Source organism: Typopeltis vanoorti, chromosome 3, assembly GCF_054136105.1.
Source record: "Typopeltis vanoorti isolate ZY-2024b chromosome 3, IOZ_Tvanoo_1.0, whole genome shotgun sequence".
Lineage (NCBI taxonomy): Eukaryota > Metazoa > Arthropoda > Arachnida > Uropygi > Thelyphonidae > Typopeltis > Typopeltis vanoorti.
In genome coordinates, this window is record NC_143551.1 from 44,006,211 (window position 1) to 44,028,861 (window position 22,651).

The following is a 22,651-nucleotide window of genomic DNA, read 5'->3' on the forward strand; positions in this document are numbered from 1 at the left end:
TGAATTATGTCAGAAGGTCACTTTTGTATGTAGGTGATAGTACTTATTTACCAAACTGATGTGAGAGGTGGAAATATGGGTGGGCAAAAGTTTCCTGATGGCCTTGATGAGTCACTAGAAGGCTTAACTGTCAATAGAATGGGCAAGTTTAGAGCATTTGGCCCTTTCAAAGTTGAATTTAAATTTGTTGATGATTTTTAAGTTTTTGGGAGCTCAATGCAGATTGAGCATGACGTTTGAGTTTCTGTCTCCAGCCATTCATGAAATTAATTTTTTTTTTTTTTTCCCAGAATGCCTTGACTTGTTGTTAGAGAAATGAGAGTATGGATATTGGATCGAAATTTTGGGTGCAATATGGGATACAGGCTATCCATCATTCCACTGAGAATTATTTTTGATATTAGGTCAAGTTTTTGGATCAGGAGAAAAGAAATAGTAATCAGAGCAGGGAAAAGAAAATAATAGAAGGTCTGGAAACATGCAGTGCCAGAAGACATAAAACTGAGAAATCTGAGTGGGTGAAGGTTGTTTTGTAGTGAAGAAAATTTGGATGAGATTGTGATCTGAGTTAACCAGAGGAAAACTGACATAGATGGTGCCTTTGGAAGTGGAGTTTGTTAAGAAGAGGGTGTTGGGAAGATAGTGAGGGTTGTCTGGTATTCTGAAACATAGATGGACTATCTGTGTTAGGTTGTTGCTAACAACAAATACTTCATCATTTCTGCCTGGCGGATGAATGGAATTGGAAAAGGGAAGGAAACTTGAGTTGTGGGCACTGAAATCCCCATCGAAAATGATCAAATATTGGAGCAAGTAGTTGAAAAGGTGGAGAGTGGTTATCAGAATTTGCAGAACATTAGAGATAGCAAATTAATGTTACTTGTTTTGTTAGAGAAATTTTGAGCCAAAGCAAATAAAAAACATGGGAGGGGGGGAGGGATTTGAGCTTTTGAGGTTATCAGCTGAGGTACTAGAGGGAATAAGTCTTGTTTGGATGATTGTAGTTGATAGTGCACGTAACTTATATTGATGCTGATGCCACAAAAATTAGTAAAGTGAATATGGACATTTTTTTTCTCACAAGAATGATTAATGTTTGTGGTATTTTGGATTAGATTTTTTGTAGTTTATGTTTTTTTGTCAGAGATTTAATCCAATTTAATGCACACATATTAACACTTTCATGCAGCAATCTAAATATATCTAGTTTAATTTACTATTCATATTCAAACTTTTACTGAACAAGCGCTTAATTGAAATGTAATTCATCCAAGAAAAAACAATCATTTTGGCCATCAAAATCATTGAGACTCCCATACATCAACATATTACAACCATTTCTCCTGCAATGTATTCTCACTGGATCATTCACAATCACAGCACTCTTCTCAGATCACTCCAGTCATACCCTGGCAAGAAACCTGTGCAAATTTTGATTTTGCCTCACTCAACAACACTTTCCTATCTTCTCTCATACCATACTTATCTCCTTTCAAATCTTTCGTTCCCACCAATACATCATCCACTAATTCTTCTTGATTACATATAACTTTTCATATTTTTGATTTCCATCTGTTCTAATTTATACAGTAACCTCCATAGGAATTCTATTGTGTCTTAATAAAGTGCAGCAATAATATATTCTAAATGGCTTTGCAATTGTTTGTTATTTATAAATGTTTACCTAGAATTCACTTAAAAGACAATATTTGTCTGAATAAAACACAGGGTGTCCCAAAATTCACGCAAGAAGTAATTTTGATAGAAAACACAGGTTTTTAATTAAAAATTGTAATTTCTTATTGATTCATAAAGTATACAGTATAGGGTTATGCATGGAATAGCATATCGGGTAAATGGCCTCCACGGCTTTGTTGGCACATACGCACTCTTTTGTTGAAATTTTCCATGACCGTTTTGCATAAATGTGACTGAATTTCGTTGATACAGCGCTCAATTTCCTCCTTCAAGGCATGGGCGGTCATGAGCTTGTTGGCATAAACCTTAGACTTCAAAAAAATCCCAAAGAAAAAAGTCCAACGGCGTTAATCTGGGCAGCCTAATCTAATTAAAATTAAATTCTAATCACCAAAACGGGAAATTACACAACCAGGAAATGACTCCTGCAGTAATTGAATTGTTTCTCGGGCTGTATGGCATGTGGCACCATCTTGTTGAAACCACATGTCGTCCACATCCATATCTTGCAATTTAGGCACAAAAAACTGGATTATCATGTCGCGATAGCGAGCACCATTAACTGTGATTGCCTTACCAGCCGCATTTTCGAAGAAGAATGGACCGATGATGCCTCCAGCCCAAAATCCGCACCAAACAGTGACACGTTGTGGATGCATTTGTTTCTCAACAATCACTCGTGGATTTTCTGAACCCCAAATGCGACAATTTTGTCGATTAACGAAGCCATCAAGATGAAAATGAGCCTCATCGCTGAAGATGATTTTGTTCGAAAAATAAGCATCCACTTGTTGTTGTTCCATAATCCATTCAACAAACTCTCTTCGCTGTGTGTGTGTGTGTGTAGGCTTCAGTTCTTGAGTCAATTGAACTTTGTAAGCATAAAGATGCAAATCTTTCGTGAGAATATGCTGTAGAGAGCTTCTCGAAATGCTCAATTCAAGACCACGGTGCCAAATTGATATTCCTGGACTCTCACGAACTGCTTCGATGTTTTCTGTTGAACGATGTGTTGAAGATCCAGAGTGTATAAGATCACTAATTGATCCAGTTTCCTTGAATTTTTTAATTAATCTTTTCACAGTTGATGAAGTTAAATCACTATTCCAACCATATTTTGTATGAAATTTTCAAACTGTAGTTGCCAAACCTTCATTATTTTTAATATATTGCTCAACAATGAAAATGCGTTGCTCTTTCGTGTAGCACTCCACTTTTAATAACCCTGAACTGTCAGCTGTCACGGTGTCTTTTTTTTCTCGTTGGTAACACTTTACCGAACAAATGGCGCTAAATTTAAATCTTGCGTGAATTTTGGGACACCCTGTAGATTCCTTTTTTAGTCTAATAATTAAAAAAATTTAAGTATCTATTTTTATTAAACAGAATTATCCTTATCCCACAAGAAAAACAATAAAAAGAAGCTCAAATTACCTCTAATAATTCATCTCCAATTCTAATATGTCCATCTTTTGCAGCATTTCCATTAGGATGTAAACCACAAACTAATACACTCATTTTGGAACGATCTCTATTTCCTGCTAAACTTAAGCCAAGACCAACAGATCCCTTTTCCAAATCAACTAATAGCAGTTCTCCTTTTAGATGCCCATATTTTTTTTGAATTTTTTCTATGCAGTAAGAAATATTTACAATTTTATTTTTAGGTCTTTATACCAGAAAAATAAATAATATACACTGATAAGAGTCTTAATGTTATATGAAATAAATTTAATTAAGTGGTTTAGATAACATAACAGATCAGTACAGAAGAAAATTGTCCATAGAAATTTAAGCAAGAATGTAAAAATGTTTCATTTGGTACTATCATAGTCCCACACACCTTGAGGATACATATTAGGAATCTGGATCGAAAATTGCATTTTAAAATTAATTTTCAAATCAATTATAACATGTTACAAATTAACTTTTTGTCGTGTTGTTATTTAGAGGAGAAACTACACATCTAGAGTTAATAACTAAGTTTATTTAGTTATTAAATCATTAGGCCAATATTTTGCCTTGCTCACGAAGGCATTTTCATAGGAACAAAGTCCAGACAAGAAATTCTACTACTACTACTACAACAAAAGATATACACACATTTCTACTATTATTGGTTAGATTTTATTTTTATTTATTATTATTATTTATTTATTTTGAATTTTTTTGTGAGAGAATCCTAGTGATCTACAGCAAAATTATATTTCACTAACACTAGTTTTACCTCTTAATTTAATGTACACTCCACACTTTTATGCAACCACTTAGACATATCTAATTTCCCATTCATTCTTTCAGTAAATGATTCATTGAATAAGCACTTAACACCAAATCCATTAACGTGTACAAGCAGACTGCTATATCTTTGGACTCATGATGATGATGCCTTGTTGACTAAAGTGAAATACTGTTGTAATAATTTAACAACTACATAAATATAGATAATAATTATTATTCTAAACACGTGTTTTCTCCTCTAAACAATAACATCAGTGAAAATGTCTAAACATCCACACAACATTATACTTAAAGTTAATGTCAATATAACTTACATAGGGGGCAAAATTAACTCTGGTATTATGCTGTCATTCCCTTAAAATCAATAAAAAATAAAACCCCATAAACCAGAAACAAATACAATGGTAGAATATGAAATTTCATGCTAGGTAGTGCCTAGGTAAGCAAAACCATTGTATTTTCATCAGGATATCAGGACAAACAGTGAAAACACAGCTAGCCAAACAAGCCTAGCATTAGCAGAATTCAAGATAGGCATCATCAACCTAAGTATCAATGGAAAAGAAGTTGAACTGGCAGAAGGAACTAGAGAAGTACCACATGAACATTACTGGTGCTACTGAGATGAAGAAGACTAAAATATGTTGATCCTACTACATAATAAATATAGGTTCTGAATATATGTTATATTTGAACAATAGTGATCAGGGAAAGGAAGAAATAGCAATAGCATCAAAAACAAATATGAACATAAACTTCTTCACTGGCAGATAATCGAAAGTAGAGTAATGAGAGCAAATTTTAAATAGGGAACTGGACAAGGTGAATGTGAAGACTTCAGTAGCAAACTTTGTTTGCTTACACTTGGATAAAGGATTAAGCCAAGTACAGGTATCCCTTGCTTAAAGCGGGATTTGATTAACGCAGCAAAATTAATTACGGCAATCCCTTGATATACGCGGCAAGAGTTTTGATTAACATACTTTTAACCCTGCGGAGCTCGCAGCTGATCTGACAGATACATGCGAAATGTTTATTATAAATATTCTTACATAATTCGGTGTATAGCTTGGAGGTCATGAGTAGCTGTGCATTCATATGTTACGAGTGATATTCCGCACTGTTTTTTGCTGCAGTTTGGTTTAACACGTTATATAAAGGTTTGTGATATTTGACAGTAAATTGTATCTGAGAGATACCACGACCCCCCCGATGTCAGTATAGTATGGTTTAGTTTTTTTTTTTATTCTTTGTTCAATAATTTCTAAATTGTAACTGAAAATAAATAAACCATCATGTATTATTGAAATAGAGACCCAAAGGCTTATTTATCACAGGAGATGTGCTTTACATTATGGAAAATACTAAGGAAAGTGATCTGGAGCTTACACCACCTGTACTACGAGTTGCCCATAAGGTTGTTTATGCTTGCATCTGCCAAAACTTTTAGTTTCTATATATTTGGTACGAAACTCTTGTAGTTTCTATATTCAGCTATGAAATAATGTTGGATTCAATATCTACTTAATTTGTACTATCATGTATTATATTTGCAGTGTTTTTTCTTTATGTTTTATTGCTTGTTTGCCGAGGTCTGGAGAGTCATTTTGCTTGTTATTGTAGAATTTATGCCGATAAGAAAAAAACTAAAACTGTTCAAATGACTCTTGATAACTTCTTTTGATAAAAAAAATTGCAGTAAATAATACATGTACAAGTATTTATTAAACATTTACTTTGCATTCATTTTTTATCTTTCTTAAAAGAGTACTATATAAAACGAATTATTAATACAGTAATCGATCATGGACGAATTGTAATTTTTACCATTGATTATTAGATTTGATTAACGCAGTAACATTGAGGGATTAATTAACCGCGTTAATCGAGGGATACCTGAATATAATTTCTTGATAGCTTTAATTTATAACTCTAATACCTTCTCCTCATACACCTAAGTTTCTTCATCCAGTGAAAAGGTAATAGAAGCAAGCTCAATGCATACATCAGGTTGATAGTTTTTTTTTTTTTTTTTTTTTTTTTAGCAAAATGACACTCACTAATTGAACAATCTCTTCTGCATCTGTTACCCTCACACTATCTGCATTCAGTATAGTTATTCTTTCATATTCATTCTTTCTTTCACTTGCAGCATAACAATAGAATTCTTTGAAGTTGTCTTTAGCTTACGGAGCCAGTTTTTCATACTCAGACTTAGCTTTCCTTACAACGACTTGTGACTCTGACCTGCTGTTTATAATTTTCATAGCAGACATCATCCTTATTCACACTATTCCTTCCCCCATCAGCCTTTTCCTACAAATCTCTTGCTTGAAAAAATTACACATCCATTTCACTCCTAACCTATTTATTTTTCAAACTATCAGGACATGTTCTGATATTGCATCATTTAAGTAGTTTTTAAATGCTTCCCATGCACTGTCGATATTATTCCCATCCAGCAACCAATACCACTGTGCTGAACTCACTATACGAGGGTGGTCTGAAAAGTTCTCAACCTAACAATGAAAAAACGAATTTATAATTTCAAAATTATTTTTATTTTTCAACATAATCTCCTTTAAGACTAATACATTTATTCCAGCAATGCTCCAGCGCCATTATCACATCCCTGTAGTGGTTCTCAGTAAGATCAGCAAAATACCCTTCTACAGCTGCTGCAATCACCTCTTGATTCGAAGAAACACGTTGACCAAGGAGAAAGAGTTTTAGTTTTGGGAAGAGATAAAAGTCAGAGGGAGCCAAATCTGGGGAATAGGGTGGATGTTCCAATAATTCATAGTGCAGATCCCTTAATTTCAAGATAATTAATAAATAAAACGTATTTATCATCCCAAAACACTGATGCCTTGACCTTTCCTGCTGATGGAACCAAACTTTGTCTTCTTTGGCGCTGCACAACCCGCTTCTGTCTACTGTTTTGACTGCTGTTTGGATTCTGGTGTGTAATGGTGCATCCAAGTCTCATCAATAGTAATAAATCGATTCATAAAATCAGTTTTATTCTTGTTAAAACGCTCCAAGCACTGTTCAGAGATTTTCATGTGGGTGCATTTTTGATCTGCTGTGAGCAAGCATGGCACCCATCTTACGCAAAGCTTTTTCATTTGCAATTCTTCATGCAAAATATATCCTACACATTCTTTTGAAATGCCTATAGTCTCAGCAATTTCATGCACTTCGACTCACCAGTCATCCAATACTATATCATGTGCTTGATCAATGATTTCGAGTGTTGTTACGCTTTTTGGATGTCCTTCACGTGAATCATCTTCAAGGCTGGAACAGCCATGTTTAAACTCGGCAGCCCATTTTTTAATTGTCAAAACTGAAGGAGAAGAGTGCCCATAAACTTTTATGAATTTCAAATGAATTTCTTTTGGTGTTAAACGTTCTTTTACAAAGAATTTTATAGCAGCACGATACTCAATTTTATCAATTTCAAGGGATACAGACAAAACTTTTGCTTCAGACAGTTGTATAAAAAAAAACTATTTGATAGAATGACTTGCAATTTCACATGGATGCTTATGACAAATGTACCAACTTAGAAAAAAAAATCTTGCTGATAGTGTTGCAATCTATGGTTGAGGCCAAGAACTTTTCAGACCACCCTTGTACTGTTCAGGTGGTCATAATTTCCTGCTGTGTAGTTCAGAATGTAACCTTTCCTGAATGAAGAATTCATAACTTAGCCACTTCCCAAGTGAGTACTGCATGATCACGGTCACCAACCGGAGGCAGAATAGTTATATCTTTAACTGAAACCTCTCTGACACTATAATCAGATCTAACACTCTTTGATCTTGAGTTCCTTCTGTCACATTCTGCTTGAGGAAGTTGTCTCGCAATAGTTCAATAAATTCAGTTTCAATTTTCATGTTCGAATAATTAAAGCCCTTATTATGATTACTCTTTTTGCACCCATTGTATTTATTAGTACTGTTATTAACATCCAACCTCCTTGGAGTCAGAGACTCATCATGGGTGATGCATTTCTTTGTCACTAACAACTGGTCCACCAGGTGTGTAACAACACCCCACTATGTATTTAATCTTGTTAGACTCCACCTCACACCAGATGGCTTCAAACTCATGGACACATGAAAAACTGTTACTAGTGTTACAATCACAGTTCCCAATACACAGATTCAATTCATCCAATATCATTAGAAGCAAGCTCCCCCCCACCCCCTCTCTCTCTCTCCTGTCTATCCTTCCTAAAAATACTGTATCTTTTATACTTGATACTAGTTATTATGTTTGCGTCTTACTAATGCCTGCAATCTGAGGTACCATAGTATTGACCAAGGCAACAAACAAACTCTACCCATGTGTCTACTCCTGACATCTATGGACATGCATAATAAGCTACCTGCACTTTTTTTTTTTTTTTTTTTTTTGTAGTTTCATAGATCTTAAAAAAGCATACAATAAAGTGCCAAGAAAAAAATTCTTGAGAATGCTAAAATTATATTGGGAAATCAGGACAAACAATGCAAAAGAAAATTTATAGTTACATTGTAAATCAGAAGTTAGAATTAAAGGAAGTACAGGAAAGTGATGTTTGATGTCAAATTAGATGGAAGCCAAAAGTGCAGTATTGTAATTCACATTAATGTGATAGCAATTTACATCAATTTATGAGAGAAAGTGGCATTAAAATTGATATCAGAATTAGAGAAATCAAACTTAGCTGTTTGCTTTATGCAGATATTGTTGTACTTCTAATGAAATCCATTGCAAGTCTCCAAAGATTCTTTAATTAAATGGAATAACAGCTGTAAAAATTTGGCATGAAAATTAACAAGAAAATGACCAAAACGGTGATTAATATTAACACCAAACTCCATGGAGTCAAAAGACTCCTCATGGGAGGAGCACACATTCATGCAAAAAGATTATTACATTATGACAAACTAATTCACAGTTTCTGTACTCACCAATCACTCTCTGTACAACGAACCTGATCCTTATCCCCCCCCCCTTGCTCACACTCTCCTTATACATTTCCAGGAATGGCCTCTTATTCTACCCTTGTTTCCTTCTACTTTATAAAAAATTTCCTCCACATTAATCTGATAATATCCCTCACTAACTTATGTGTCTCAATCATATCCCTTCTCCTCTAATTAGAAGGCTCTGCAAGTTGCAATCCCTCAATCTGTCCTCATATCCCACATTCTTTACACATGACATGAACTTACTGAACCTGCTCTAGATCCTCTGCAATATCTTGATCACTACCAAGTGACCAAATCTGCATGTATTAGTCCATATGCAACCAGATCAATGGAACCATAGCCTGTTTGCTTCTGCATGTCAATGTCCTTCTCATTAATGCCATAATCCATTGTAACATTCCATTCTTAGCATTTCAGCAATGTGACACCTAAACTTCAAATCTCTGTCGATGATCACTGCCAGATCATTCGTCTCTTCCACTTTAAAAATTTTGCATCAATTTTATACTCTGCATCCCAACCTTGTGTCCATATTTCCTTGCATTTTGCAAACATTAAACTGATACCTCTGCTCACACAGCTAGCCTGGTTGGCCGAGTGGTTAGAGTATCTGCTCTCCAGCCAAAAGGTTGCAGGTTTGAATCCCACCATGGGCATGATGTTTGTGGTTGTCTGTGAAAAGATTAGTGGTGGGTGGTAGATGGCACTGGTGTGGATGATGATGGTAGTTGCGGTTGGTAGTAGTTGGTGGATTGAGTGGTGGAGACAGGGAGTTGTAGAGTAGGTGCCCTCCCTCGATGAGTCCTTGGGCTCATTGGAGGTGTCACATAATAGTCTACAGAGATCCTCCTTGAAGCCCACCACATCTGCTTTGATCCTCACAGCTGTTTTCAACTTTGCATCAGTATGTCCCAATACCATTATCAATACCGATTCCCCCAAACAGATCCCTGTAGCACTCTGCTAGTGACCTTATTTGTTTGGGAAATCACTTCTCCATACCCAACCTGTTGACAACTGACAGCCAATCACCTAACCAGCTCACTCACAGCTGTTTCTGTCCAATTCACTTTTGTTACCAGCTTGTTGTGGCAATGTGGATCAAAGGCTTTTGAAAAATCCAAATATACCAATGTACAGGCATTGGACAAAATAACAGAAACACTTGTTATACGTATATATTTCTTTATTAATATGTTGTTGAACCACCTTTTGCAATCAGTACAGCCTAAATTCTTCTTGGAATGGACTCAAATAAGTTTTGAATAGTTTCTGGTGGAATTTGCACCATTTTTCTCGAACATCTTCAGCATGTTTATAATAATCTTTTTCTTATTCTAGTCTCCAAATCTGATCAGAGTGGTTCAATACTGTTCAAATCTGGTCAGTTTTGAAGACTAGAATAGCACTGGCCAATGAAGCTGTTGAAGTTCGCCTTCATGCTCTTCAAACCTGACTGTACAGTCCAAGCTATGTGAATGGGGCAATATCATCTTCGAATACTGCACTATTGTTTGGATCATGGAATGCACTTGATTACCCAAAATATCCAAATAATCACTTGCAGTAATTCTGCCTAAAGAGTAATAATGAGACTAACAGAATACCACAATACTGATGCCCAGAACATCAGAGAACTGCTCACATACTTTACTGTTAGAACCGCACATTCCAAATTGTAGGCTTCCTTGGGTGTTTTCCAAGCGTAAATTCATCCTGATGTAGGAAACAGTGTGAAGGTCAGGCCACATCACACTTTTCCAATTTTGACAGGTGATGCCATTGTTTACTCATCTGAGGACTTTTTTTCTTGCAGCTTTACCATGAATATTGGATTTACGAAACTCCTGTTGGACAATTTTTGTGGAAACAGGTTCTGCAAGATAAACATTCAGTCCTTTTGTGCTGCAACAGTTCGGTGATTTTTCAAAACAACTCTTCTCAATGTCCAATGATCGCTTTCTGCCATTTTTGATTTTTGCCCACTGTTTCTCTTCGATGATATTGTCTTGTCATGATCTGTGCATGTCGACATAATCTTAGAAACTTTTGATCTTGATACACCTAATAACGTGGAAGATTTTGTCACTGATGCTACAGCTAAATATGCACCAACGATTTGTCCTCTTTCAAAGTCAGACAAGTCTCCCATTTTTGAATGTTTTAACATGAAATATCGGAAGTCATTCTTCCGTTTACTTGCCACATAGCAGAAGAACTCTTTGGGATTACCCTTGATCTCTTTGGCTAAGGTCATCTCATAATCTGATTTAGCTTTTCTTACTATGCTGGTAACCTTCCTAGCTTGAGCCTTGTACTGCTCATGAGTGTACTGATTGCCTTTCTCCTTGTAAATTCTCCATAACATTTTCTTTTTTTTGCAGGTCAAGCTTGATACTACTACTGCAGATCCATCTAACGCCTGCCTTGTTTGACTTCCTGACCATGAGGACACAATCTGATATTGCTTTCCTCAGATACCTGCTGATTTTTTCCCATGTACTGCTAACATCTTTCCCCTGCAATATGTTCTGCCATGGGATGGCTGCAAGCTCACTCCGAACTTGTTATAATTGCCTAACCTGTAGTTCCAATATATACCCCTTCTTAACAGAAAAATCCACAGATTTTGCAACCTCCCAAGTCAATACCACATGATCGCTTTCACCAATTGGAGGTAACGAGGACACCTTACTTATGCATATATCCTCTGAACCAATAACCAGGTCCAACACTCTCACACTACGTGTCCCTTCAGTCGTGTGTTTCAAGTAATTATCTCGTAGAAGATGTATGAACTCCATTTCCTTTTTGTTACGTGATATTTCCTCCTTCCAATTTGTATCACTGTAATTAAAATCTCCCATAATAATCACTAAACCTGCACTCATTGCACTAATTTACTGATGCATGAATTCAATATCTCCCCCTGTACTCCCTGGCCTATAGCAGCATCCAACTGTATATTTGGTTGCATTGGTCACTATTTCGCACCAAACCCCTTCAAATGAACTCTCATTCACATGTCTATCATCTTGATATACTACTTTCTTTTGCTGCAACACATCAGCTATCATCAACAGTACTCCTCCCCCAGTTCTATCTTCTCTATCCTTCCTTTATTATTATTATTATTATTTATAATTTATTATTATCATTTTCTTGACCTCCATGTAGTCAGATGACTCATCATGGGAGGTCAACACTAGTCAATACAAATTTATCATACTACTCCTTAAACTCATCCACTGTTTGCACTTTCATCATCCTCTCAGGCAATGCATTCCAAGCTCCTGCCAATCTCCATGCAAAAAACTTAACCTTTTACTTACTACTTCCTTTTTTAACTTCTAGGGGTGGCCCCTTATCTTTGTTCCCTCCCATCATTCTACTATATGAAAAATATCCTCAGTGTTACAATGATAACTCTTCAACAGCTTAAATATCTCAATCATGTCCCCCACTTCATCTTCCATCCACCAAATTCCACAGTCTATCCTCATAATCAACATTGTACAGTTCTGATATAATTTTTTTATCTGTCTCTGCACCCTCTCCAAGGTTAATTCATTCCCTTTAAATCTCAGTGACCAGATCTTAGCACAGAAATTCAGATGAAATCTGATCAAAGCTTTATACAATGGGACCAGCACCCTTTTATCTCTCATGGTTGATATCTTCCTTAATACTGCAAAAATTATGGGAGATGGCCTCACGACCTTCATAATATACCCTCTGAATTTCAAATTTCTATCAGCAATCACATCAAGATCCATTGCTTCCCTCACTTCTTCTAGTATAACTCCATTAAGTATGAAGCATTCCATCTGTGGATCCCAAATTTCAAAACCTTGTATTTAGTTGCACTAAACTGACATCAGCATTTATTTGCCCACTTTTCCAACTTATTCGAATCCTCTTGAAGAGCCCAAACATTGGCATTATTACTAATAACTGTTCCAAACTTCATATCATCTGCAAACAACTGAACATCTCCCTGTAGTCCTATGACAATATCACAGAAAGAATGAACAGCAATGATCCCAGTACTGAACCTTGTTGAACTCCATTTGTAACCTTCCTACTCCCTGATAATGCTTCCCCATATACAAGTCAAATTGTGGATTTCCAGGATTGCAGTCATGGAAAACCCATTTTCATACATGTCCAAGGGAACTATTTTAAAGGAGATGGTGAAAACTAGGAATTAGGTAAGTAAATTTTGTTTTAATGGCCAAATTACCCAAACTTTTAGGTAACACCTCATATTCATTTGGCTCTTACAGTACCTATTTTTAATTTATTGATGATTTTTTTTTATGCTTGATTTAGGCTGTAGTGTGTAGGTTGAGTAAAGATTGGAGTTTTTGCTTGAACCATTGATAGATCCCGAATTTTTATCTTGATATCTGAGCTTGGATAAAGGGTAATGGTTTGCGGTGTCATGGAGAATGCTGGCGAAATGTGATAAATCTCTTCATATCTATCTTATGCAAATAACACTAATATAGGAAATGTATTACAGGTCAAATTTATATTTTACAATAGAAAACCAGAGCATCTATTTAAAAAAAAAAAAAAAAAAAAAAAAAAAAAAAAACCTCAAAGCCACAATTTGAGATCATGACTGTGGTCAGAAAAAAATATGCATATAAGTTTAGGTTATAGAGGGAAATGAATTGTGGGCACTTTTATGATATTACAGAACCTTAATGTAAATACAGTCATGGGATTAGATGGAGTATCAGCCAGTATATTATGAGAATATGCAAGAGAATTGGCTGCTCCTCTGTCCTAGGAAGGTGCCAAGGGAGTAGAAAGAGGACAAATATAATTCCACGTACAAAGATGGTCCCAAGACAGAGGTAGCAAATTATAGACCCAATAGAACCTTCATAGCTTTTCCTTATAAGACATTTCTTAAAAAACTGTTTATTCATTCAGCTGACTTCAGGTTTATCATGAGATTTATTCTTGGGTAAAAATTTAAGGATTACATTTGGACTAGATGGAATTTAACCACATGTTTAAGGGAATGTGTTATGGAACTGACTATGCCATCAAGTTGGCTGTTTAATGAAAGTGTTGCAATTGGACAGGTACCCAGAGAGCGGAAAGAGGGTGTTGGTAGAATGGAGGCATCTGGTTACCTTTTACAATACAGTGACAAGAGCAGTGTTGAGAACTACCTGCGATTCTGTCTACATCTCCTCAATCATAGCAAAATGATGCCCTTTCAGCTGGAATTTCATCTTTGGGAACAGGATAAAGTTGCACGGGGGTGAGGTAGGTGATAGGGGATGAGGAAATGACTGTTGAACAATGCAATCGTTCTTCCACTTGTCTGGACATTTGCACCAAATGCTCTTCTTTAGCTGCTTCAAAACCTCACAGTAAAACTTGCCATACATTTTGATCAGGTAGAGGAAGTCTTTGTGGACAATGGTTTGGATGTTAAAAAAAAAATTATCAACAGTGACTTGACACTGCCTGAACCAATAAAGAACAAAGGGGAAAAAAACACACGTAACTCAAGAATGCAGCCTGTAAGCTTGCTGGCTGTTGGAATACTCGTTCACAAAGAATACTGCTTGCCCCTTATAACGCAGAAGGCTGTAATACAACCAGTTTGCGTGCACTATTCAAATTCCCCAAACTTGTATGCAACTTGAGTAGCAACTTGTATGCTTTCTCCTACTCAAACTGCATTTGAGCCTTCTGATCCCTCATTAAGGCTACTGGGCATAACTTCTGCCCTTCTTTGTTTCCACCTCTCACATTCTCATGGTACCACAGTGGCCACTCAAAGTGAGAGACTTCTTGCATCAGATTTTTCCTCCAACTTTTCTACAGACAACCAAGGCAAACATAGCAGGCAGAGGAAATTAAATCTTAAAGCACAAAGAAAAAACCGAAAATGGAACATTATTCTTATTTTCATTGCAAGAATAAAGTATTTTTTACAACCAAATATGCAATGCTGCTTTTTAAAGTAGATAGAGGAAATACGTTGCATTCCATCATTGCTTACCAAGTTTCAAAACCTTACAATTTGTAACATTGAACTGACAGTTCCACTTACTTGCCCATTCATGCAATCTATTCAAGTCCTCTTATAAACTTATAAGGCTATAACATTCGCTTGGCACTGCATTTCTCTCCACAGTTTTGCATCATCTACAAAGAGCTGCATATCACTAGTTAAACCCATCCCAATATCTTTAACATACAAATTGAACAACAACAATGGCCCCAAAACTGACCCCTGTAGTACACCACTAGTGATCTTTCTCTTTCAGATACTGCACCCCCATATACAACTTTCTGATATATACCTGACAACCATCCACTGATCCAACTCAGAAGTCTGTTATCCGATCCCATCTGTTTCAATTCATTTAACAGCTTGTCATGTGGGAGCCTATCAAAAGCTTTTGCAAAATCCACGCACACCACCATATATGCATCTCCCCTTATCCAAGGTATTTGTCATCTTGTTACAGCACATAAGTTAGTGAAAAAAAAATGTCCCTTTAACAAACTGATCTCTATAGCCCCCATTTCTGTATCGTACTTTTCACCATATAGGTTTTGTAACACCTCATCTATGGGTTAATATAAAATATCTGAGTAGGTTGTCTCCTACTCATACATTATTTTTATATGAAAACACAATCTCATATTTAAAATTCTAAGAGTAAATTATAATGTACCCAAATAAATAATACATGTAAAAATTAATAAAAAAATTATATAATTAATAGCTAAAACATTTTTATTTTCTGGAGAATATATATTATTATTATTACGTGACACCTCCAGGGAGTCAAAAGACTCATTAAGGAAGGATACCCACTCCTCAACTCTCTGCCACCCAATCCACCAACTACAGCGAACATCTATACCAACACCATCTACTGACCACCACGACCACTAGTGCTTTCACAATCACAAACAGCCATGCCCATGGTGGAATTCAAACCCGTAGCCTTTTGGCTGGAGAGTGGATATGCTAACCACTCAGCCAACCAGGCTGGCTATAAATTGAGATATGTGGAATATATGCATGCACTATTTAATACTTACTCCATGTATATCCAAATTCATCTTCTTCTTCTTCATCAGGATAGAACAGCTTATCTTGTGGGGACAGTTTTACAAAACCTGCACTGGCACGATCAATCTTAAAGCACAAAGAAAAAACTGAAAATGGAACATTATTATTTTCATTGCAAGAATAAAGTATTTTTTTCAACCAAATATGCAATGCTGTTTTATAAATACCATATAAATATCTCTAGGAGTTTATAAAAATATATAATGAGCATCTGAGTGTAGAGATTAAAACTTGTACAATGAAATACTTGCATAATAAAGCTTTTTAGACTAAGCACTATTGATACTATAACTGATTATTTAAGCAGCTATATACTGATATTCATATCAGCATGAAATCTTTCAAATCTAAGTTTCTTCTTCTTTTTCAATTTTCTGCTCACCTCTGATATTATACAAACTAGAAGTTGAACATCTCTTACATGGAAATACCATTAATCTCTCTACTGGCTTTGACATATTACACAAACCAAAATGATATTGTGAAACATACAACAGAGTTGGTGAAACACGAATAAAAAGTTCTTGCCATCAATAATCTCTATTAAGAGGTGTGATAATCCTTCACAGTCAGCAGGACACTTAATCGGATTAATTTTTGTTTATAGTTTATCTCAGAGCTAGTGCTGCTAAGGAGTATGAAATGAATAGTTGCTGCAATGTGAGTAAAATAGAGATATAGTCTAAAGATATATATTTTTATATTTCTGGCCATTTTATCATATAAATATAATTTGTTGTTAATGGACAAAATAAGAGAAATCTTGATTCTAAAATATGTTTTTTTTTAAAATATTTTAATCTGAAGAAAAAAAAAAAAAACTTCGACGTATACATAATCATTCACTTTTTTTGGTAATATTGCCTAATTATAGTTAGACGACTGTTCATTTTTTTGTTTACAAAAAACTTTATTGAAGCCAATTACTTTCAGGAAACAATTACTTCATAAAATAACTGTTTAATAAGCCAGTGTTAATAAGTTGCATGAATGAAATGAGTAATTACAGCCACAGTATATGCAGTGTGGCTGTAATTAAAAATATGGATATAGACTAAATGTATACAATATAAATTTATATTATAAATTAAAGATACCAAGAAATTATATACTTAGTTTAATCCTTTATCCAACTGTAAGTAAAACAGAGTTTAAGCCTGAAGTATTTTCAGGACTGGAGCAACTCGTGATAACGGCGGTATGACTTCACATCACTTGCCTCAGTATCCCATAATGCAAAGCACATCTCTGTGCAGACATGTATAATGCTATGCATTATGGGAAACTTCAACTTTAGTATCACCTCTGGGTCTGGCTCCCATTGAAGAGACCTCAATAAAGGTCAAAACGGTCTGGGTAGTGAACCCTTCCCATAATGCATAGCATTATACATGTCTGCAAAGAGATGTGCTTTGCATTATGGGATACTAAGGCAAGTGATGTGAAGTCATACCACCTTTACTACGAGTTGCCCCAGTCCTGAAAATACTTCAGGCGCAAATTTTGTTTGCTTACACTTGGATAAAGGATTAAACCAAGTATATAATATCTTGGTATCTCTAATTTATAGTATAACCAAGTGAAAAAACTTCTAACATAATTTTATATTTTTAGTCCTTTTATTATTATCATTATTATTATTATTATGCAACACCTCCAGGTAGTCGAAAGACTCATCGAGGGAGGGCAGTTACTCTGTCTCCACCACTGAATCCAACAATTACAACAAACTGCAACTACACCAATGCCATCTATCGTCCACCACCACTTGTATTTTTGTGGATAATCACAAACATTCATGCCCATGATGATTCAAACCCACAGCCTTTTGGCAGGAGAGTGGATAATAGTTTGCTGTTAATGGCAGGATAAAATAACAGAAACTTCCAATATGAAATACACACACACACACACACACACACACACACACACACACACACACACACACACACACACACACACACACACATGGAAAATGGTTGTAATCACTTATTGCACATAAATATTTTATCAGCCTAAAAATATAAGTCTCCTCAAGTGATATACATTTTCAAATGTCTTTGAATGGGTCTGAAAACAAATTATAATCTGAAACCTAAAAATGAACTACTGTGTTTCTTTACAAATGCCAGAAGTATCATAAATAAAGAAGATGAAATGGTTTCAGTGATTGAGTTTATTTTCCCCAAAATCATTGGAATAAGCGACACGTAGTTGAATAAAGATAATATTGTAACAGAAATAAAAAAATGAAAGGTACAGTATTTTTTGCAAGGATAGAAAGGGACAGAAGTGGGGGAAAGTGCTGCTGATGGTAGCAGGGGAATTAAGTCCACATAAGGTAGATATGAAAGAGGGAAATAGTGGCACTGGTTATGAGACAGTGTGGTGTAACGTGGAAGTTGACAGAAAGATATACTAAGTTGGATGTTGCTATAGGCCAGGGAATATGGAGAGTGGTGATGATGAAATGCATAAGCAACTCGGATTAGGGAACAAAGGAAGGTTTTCACACTTTCCTCCAGTTGATGAGAGTAATCATAAAGTGTCACCTGGGTTGTGGCTAGCCATATGCACACTTCTATGAGGTATGGATATATGTGGAATTATAAGGCTGGTGATTATGACAAGCATAGGAGATAGGTTAAAGCTATAGCATGGAATGAAAAAGTTGATTGGTAAAGAAATAAATGATGCTTGAGAACTGACAAAGAAATACATAACAGTGTTAATGTGTGAATGTATTCCGAAGGCCAAAAGGATGAATAAGATAGGTGAAGAATGGATGAATGATGAATAGAAGATGAATAATTGTAATAATCAGTTTCATGAAGAGTATAAACACCAAGCCAGGAGAGTGTCTCAGTTAGTAAGGAAAACAAAAGTGCAGTATGAGAAGAAATTGACAAATTAGGCGAAGAAAAACCTTGAGAATTCTGTAGTCTTTCGTCAAGTGTTTTACTACTGACCCAGCTCTCAGATCCATAAGTTAAAACTGGATTATACACCGTCTTGTATACAGCTAATTTAGTGTATCGACTAATTTTTCTCTTACTTAAATATAAAGAGCCAATAGGCTTCATTTCGGTGATAAAAACATTATTTAAATTAAGGGGATATTAAATCCCACATTGTTTTAAAACCGAATAAAAAACTCAAAAACTGGAATCAGAGAGTTTCATGCCGAATATAGTAAACTATAACATCGCCGAAATGAAGCCTATTGGCTCTTTATATTTAAGTAACTTAATGGGTGCACCTGTTTGACAACTCGTACAGCAGAGTATATAAGTTCTTTTCGCTATACCGTTTGGTATTAATTTGGTCTAGCTACTCACTGATGAAGCCTCAAAAAAGGCTGAAACTGGTCTGGGTAGTGACCTCCCACCATAATGTAATAACAGCATACATTTCCTAGGAAATGTGTTTTTACATCATGGAAAATACCTAAGAATAGCAATCAGAACTTTACCACCTTTGCTGCGAGTTGCCCGGTATTGTATTATGTACTAGGATCACTTGCATTAGCTCACGCTAATAATCGCTGATACTTTTATAGTTTACTATATTCGGCATGAAACTCTCTGATTCCAATCTTTGAGTTTCTTATTCAGTTTTAAAACAATGTGGGATTTAATATCCCATTAATTTAAATAATTTCTCTCTTATTTCATATGAATTTATTCAATTGACTTCCTATCATACCAGCTTTGTTGATTCTGTTGTCTATTTCCATGTTTAATTTACCATCTCACTAAAAATCGTGCCTAAGTAGCTGAAATCTTTCATTTGTTCCACAGGTTCTCTGTTCACAACGCAGTTGACATTTTCAATGATTCTGCCTATTTTCAGTCTTTGACTTTTTATTGCTGACCTACATACCATATCTATTACAACAGTTATTCAATTTAGTCAAGGAATCTTGTAGACTTGTAGCAAATTTATTTAGAAGTATAACATCGTCTGCATACAGCAAAGAGCTGACATTAAGGGTAGATCATGCATCACTAACTTGCTCATATTTTATAACACAGTGACGGTTGAGCTGGATAAGGGTAATGGGTTTACAGTCATACTGCTGGACTTTGCTAAGGCCGTTGACAGAATACCACATGGAATTCTAATCAGCAAACTGCAGCATATGAGGATGGATATAGGGTTGGTGAGATGGATAGGAGAGTGGTTGACAGAGAGATATCATAGAGTAGTTTATTCAGGAGTAGAGTCCAAAAGATGGCCTGTGACTAGTGTGTCGCAGTGTTCTATTCTTGGACCACTACTATTTAATTTGTTCATTAATGATATCGGAAAGGATCTGAGAGGAACTATTCATTTGTTTGCTGATGATGCAAAGTTGGGTAGAGCAATAGTGGATGCACATGATGTCAAAATTTTGCAAGATGATTTGGATAGATTGGGGGACTGGGCTAAGGAGAATGGATGTCAATTTAATGTGGCAAAGTGTAAGGTTATGCATTTTGCGGTGAAAAGATTAGCAGCAGTATACCACATTGGTGGAAATGTACTCTAGGAGACTGACGAAGCCAGGGATTTGTGGGAATTGGTGGATAGGGAGTTGAAGTTTAGGGGACAACATTGCAAAAGTGGCTAAATCAGCTCATCAAATCACTTGGTTACTGAAGAATACTTTGACGAGCAGAGACAAGCAAGTTATTGTTCCTCTGCATCAAGCCTTGATAAGACTTGATGCAGAGATCTTGACTACTGTGCCCAGATCCTCTCTATCTCCATCTTGACTACTGTGCCCAGATCCTCTCTATCTCCTCCCCATCAAGAAGAAGCCCTGGCTTCTTGATGGGGAGGAGATAGAGAGGATCCAGAGGCATGTGACGAAGATGACAGCAGGTCTATGGAATGAACCTTATGAGAACAGGTTGAAGATTTGTGGGGTGAAGACATTGGTTGATAGGCAGAAGAGGGGTGATATGATTGAGACATTCAAATTACTGAAGGGTTTCTATAAGATTAATTCAGAGGATATTTTTTCAAAACAGGTCTGGTGGTGGGAGGACTAGGGGGCCATCCATGGAAACTGGGTAAGAGTGTGGTTAGCAAAGGTGTTAGAGCTGGGTTTTTCCCATTTTAGAGTGGAGAATGAGTGGAATAAGTTGCCAGAGTCTGTTGAGGATGGGTTCAAGGCAAGGTATGATAGATACTGTGTGGAAGCTGAATAGTTGTTGACATGATGTTAAGGGGCTCCCTCGACGAGTCTAAGGACTCCTTGGAGTTGCCCGTAATAAATATAATAATAATAATAATAATAATTAACATCTCCAATTTTGATATCATGTTTAATAACAATTTCCTTCATAATGTGATCCATATAGATAATGAATAACAGAGAGGATAATGTAAATCCTTGTCTCACACCAGAGTTAACATTAAACCAACTTCCTTCAATTATAACTGCTGACTTACAACTCAAATAAAAACTGTAGCATATTGAATAACTTCTCTCTTGTCACTTTGTCATATGTCTTTTCCAGATCGACAAAACTTAAATACAGATCTTTGTTATATTCCCATGATTTCTCAACTATTTGCCGTAAAGTGAAAATTAGATCCTGACAGCCTCTATTTGGCCTGAATCCAGCTTGTTCTTCACCAAGCTTTTCTTCCACAATTCTTCCTAACCGTTTCTCAAGTATACTTGCATAAATCATACTAAGAACACTCAATAGGGCAATACCTCTGTAATTCTCATATTCAGTTTTATTTCCATTTTATATATGGGTACTATGAGAGCTCTACTCCAATCATCTGGAATTCGTCCCTCTGTCCAGGCTTTCTGAACTATGCAGTGCAGCCACTGTAAGACTTTTATACAACCCTACTTCAGCATTTCTAGTTGAATATCATCTACTTCTGCTGCCTTTCCACATTTCAAGCCTTTGATGGCTTTTTCTACTTCAAGTATGGATATGCATTCCTGACTGTATGCCTTTTGAGTGTTTTTTTTTACCACTGTGCTATCATTGCTTGTTTCATATCTTTTTCTCCTGTTTTCATGTCACCTTTATCATCTCTAACTTCTTTTACAGCACACGTTCCTCTATTTCTAAGCTTCTTCTACAACCTCCAGAATATTTTGCCACCTTCTTGATATTTATTTTCTATGTTCTTGCCAAAGTCTTCCTATGACTTTTCTTTAACTAGTTTTACACAGTGTTTAGCTTTCTTACATTTGTCTCTGTATTCTCTAAGAGCACAAGCTGACTTATTTGCCAGGAACTTTTGATATGCTTTCTTCTTTTTCTTCATTGCCTCTTTAACTTCCTGTGTCCACCATGGAGTCCTGATTTTTCTATCCTTGCACACAACTTCACCACATGCCTCTCTGGCTGAATCAATCAGGGTTTTCTTCAAGGCTTGCCACTAATTCTACAAGGTTTGGTTTCTATTCACGAACTCTTTCATTTTTTCATCAATAATCTTTGTGTATTTTAGTCTACAGTTCACATCTGAGAGCTGGTCAACTTTTATTCGCTTTAAAACTATCTTACATGTTATTCTTTTCAATATGAAATTCAATTTTATCCTGCTCAAGATTAAATAGTGATCACTTCCAATTTCAAATCCTCTGTACACT

At 35.8% G+C, this 22,651-nt stretch overlaps 1 protein-coding gene across 1 annotated transcript in view; it reads right to left on the reverse strand.

The window, feature by feature from the left end:
• LOC150108087 (multiple PDZ domain protein-like) overlaps positions 1 to 22,651 on the reverse strand; it is an 859,697-nt gene that overhangs the window by 192,216 nt on the left and 644,830 nt on the right. The window contains exons 23-24 of the mRNA XM_090415962.1: positions 16,011 to 16,107; positions 3,133 to 3,329 (exon numbers count right to left, since the gene is read on the reverse strand). Coding sequence (XP_090272088.1) covers positions 3,133 to 3,329; positions 16,011 to 16,107 — 294 coding nt within the window. The remainder of the gene's footprint in view (positions 1 to 3,132; positions 3,330 to 16,010; positions 16,108 to 22,651) is intronic.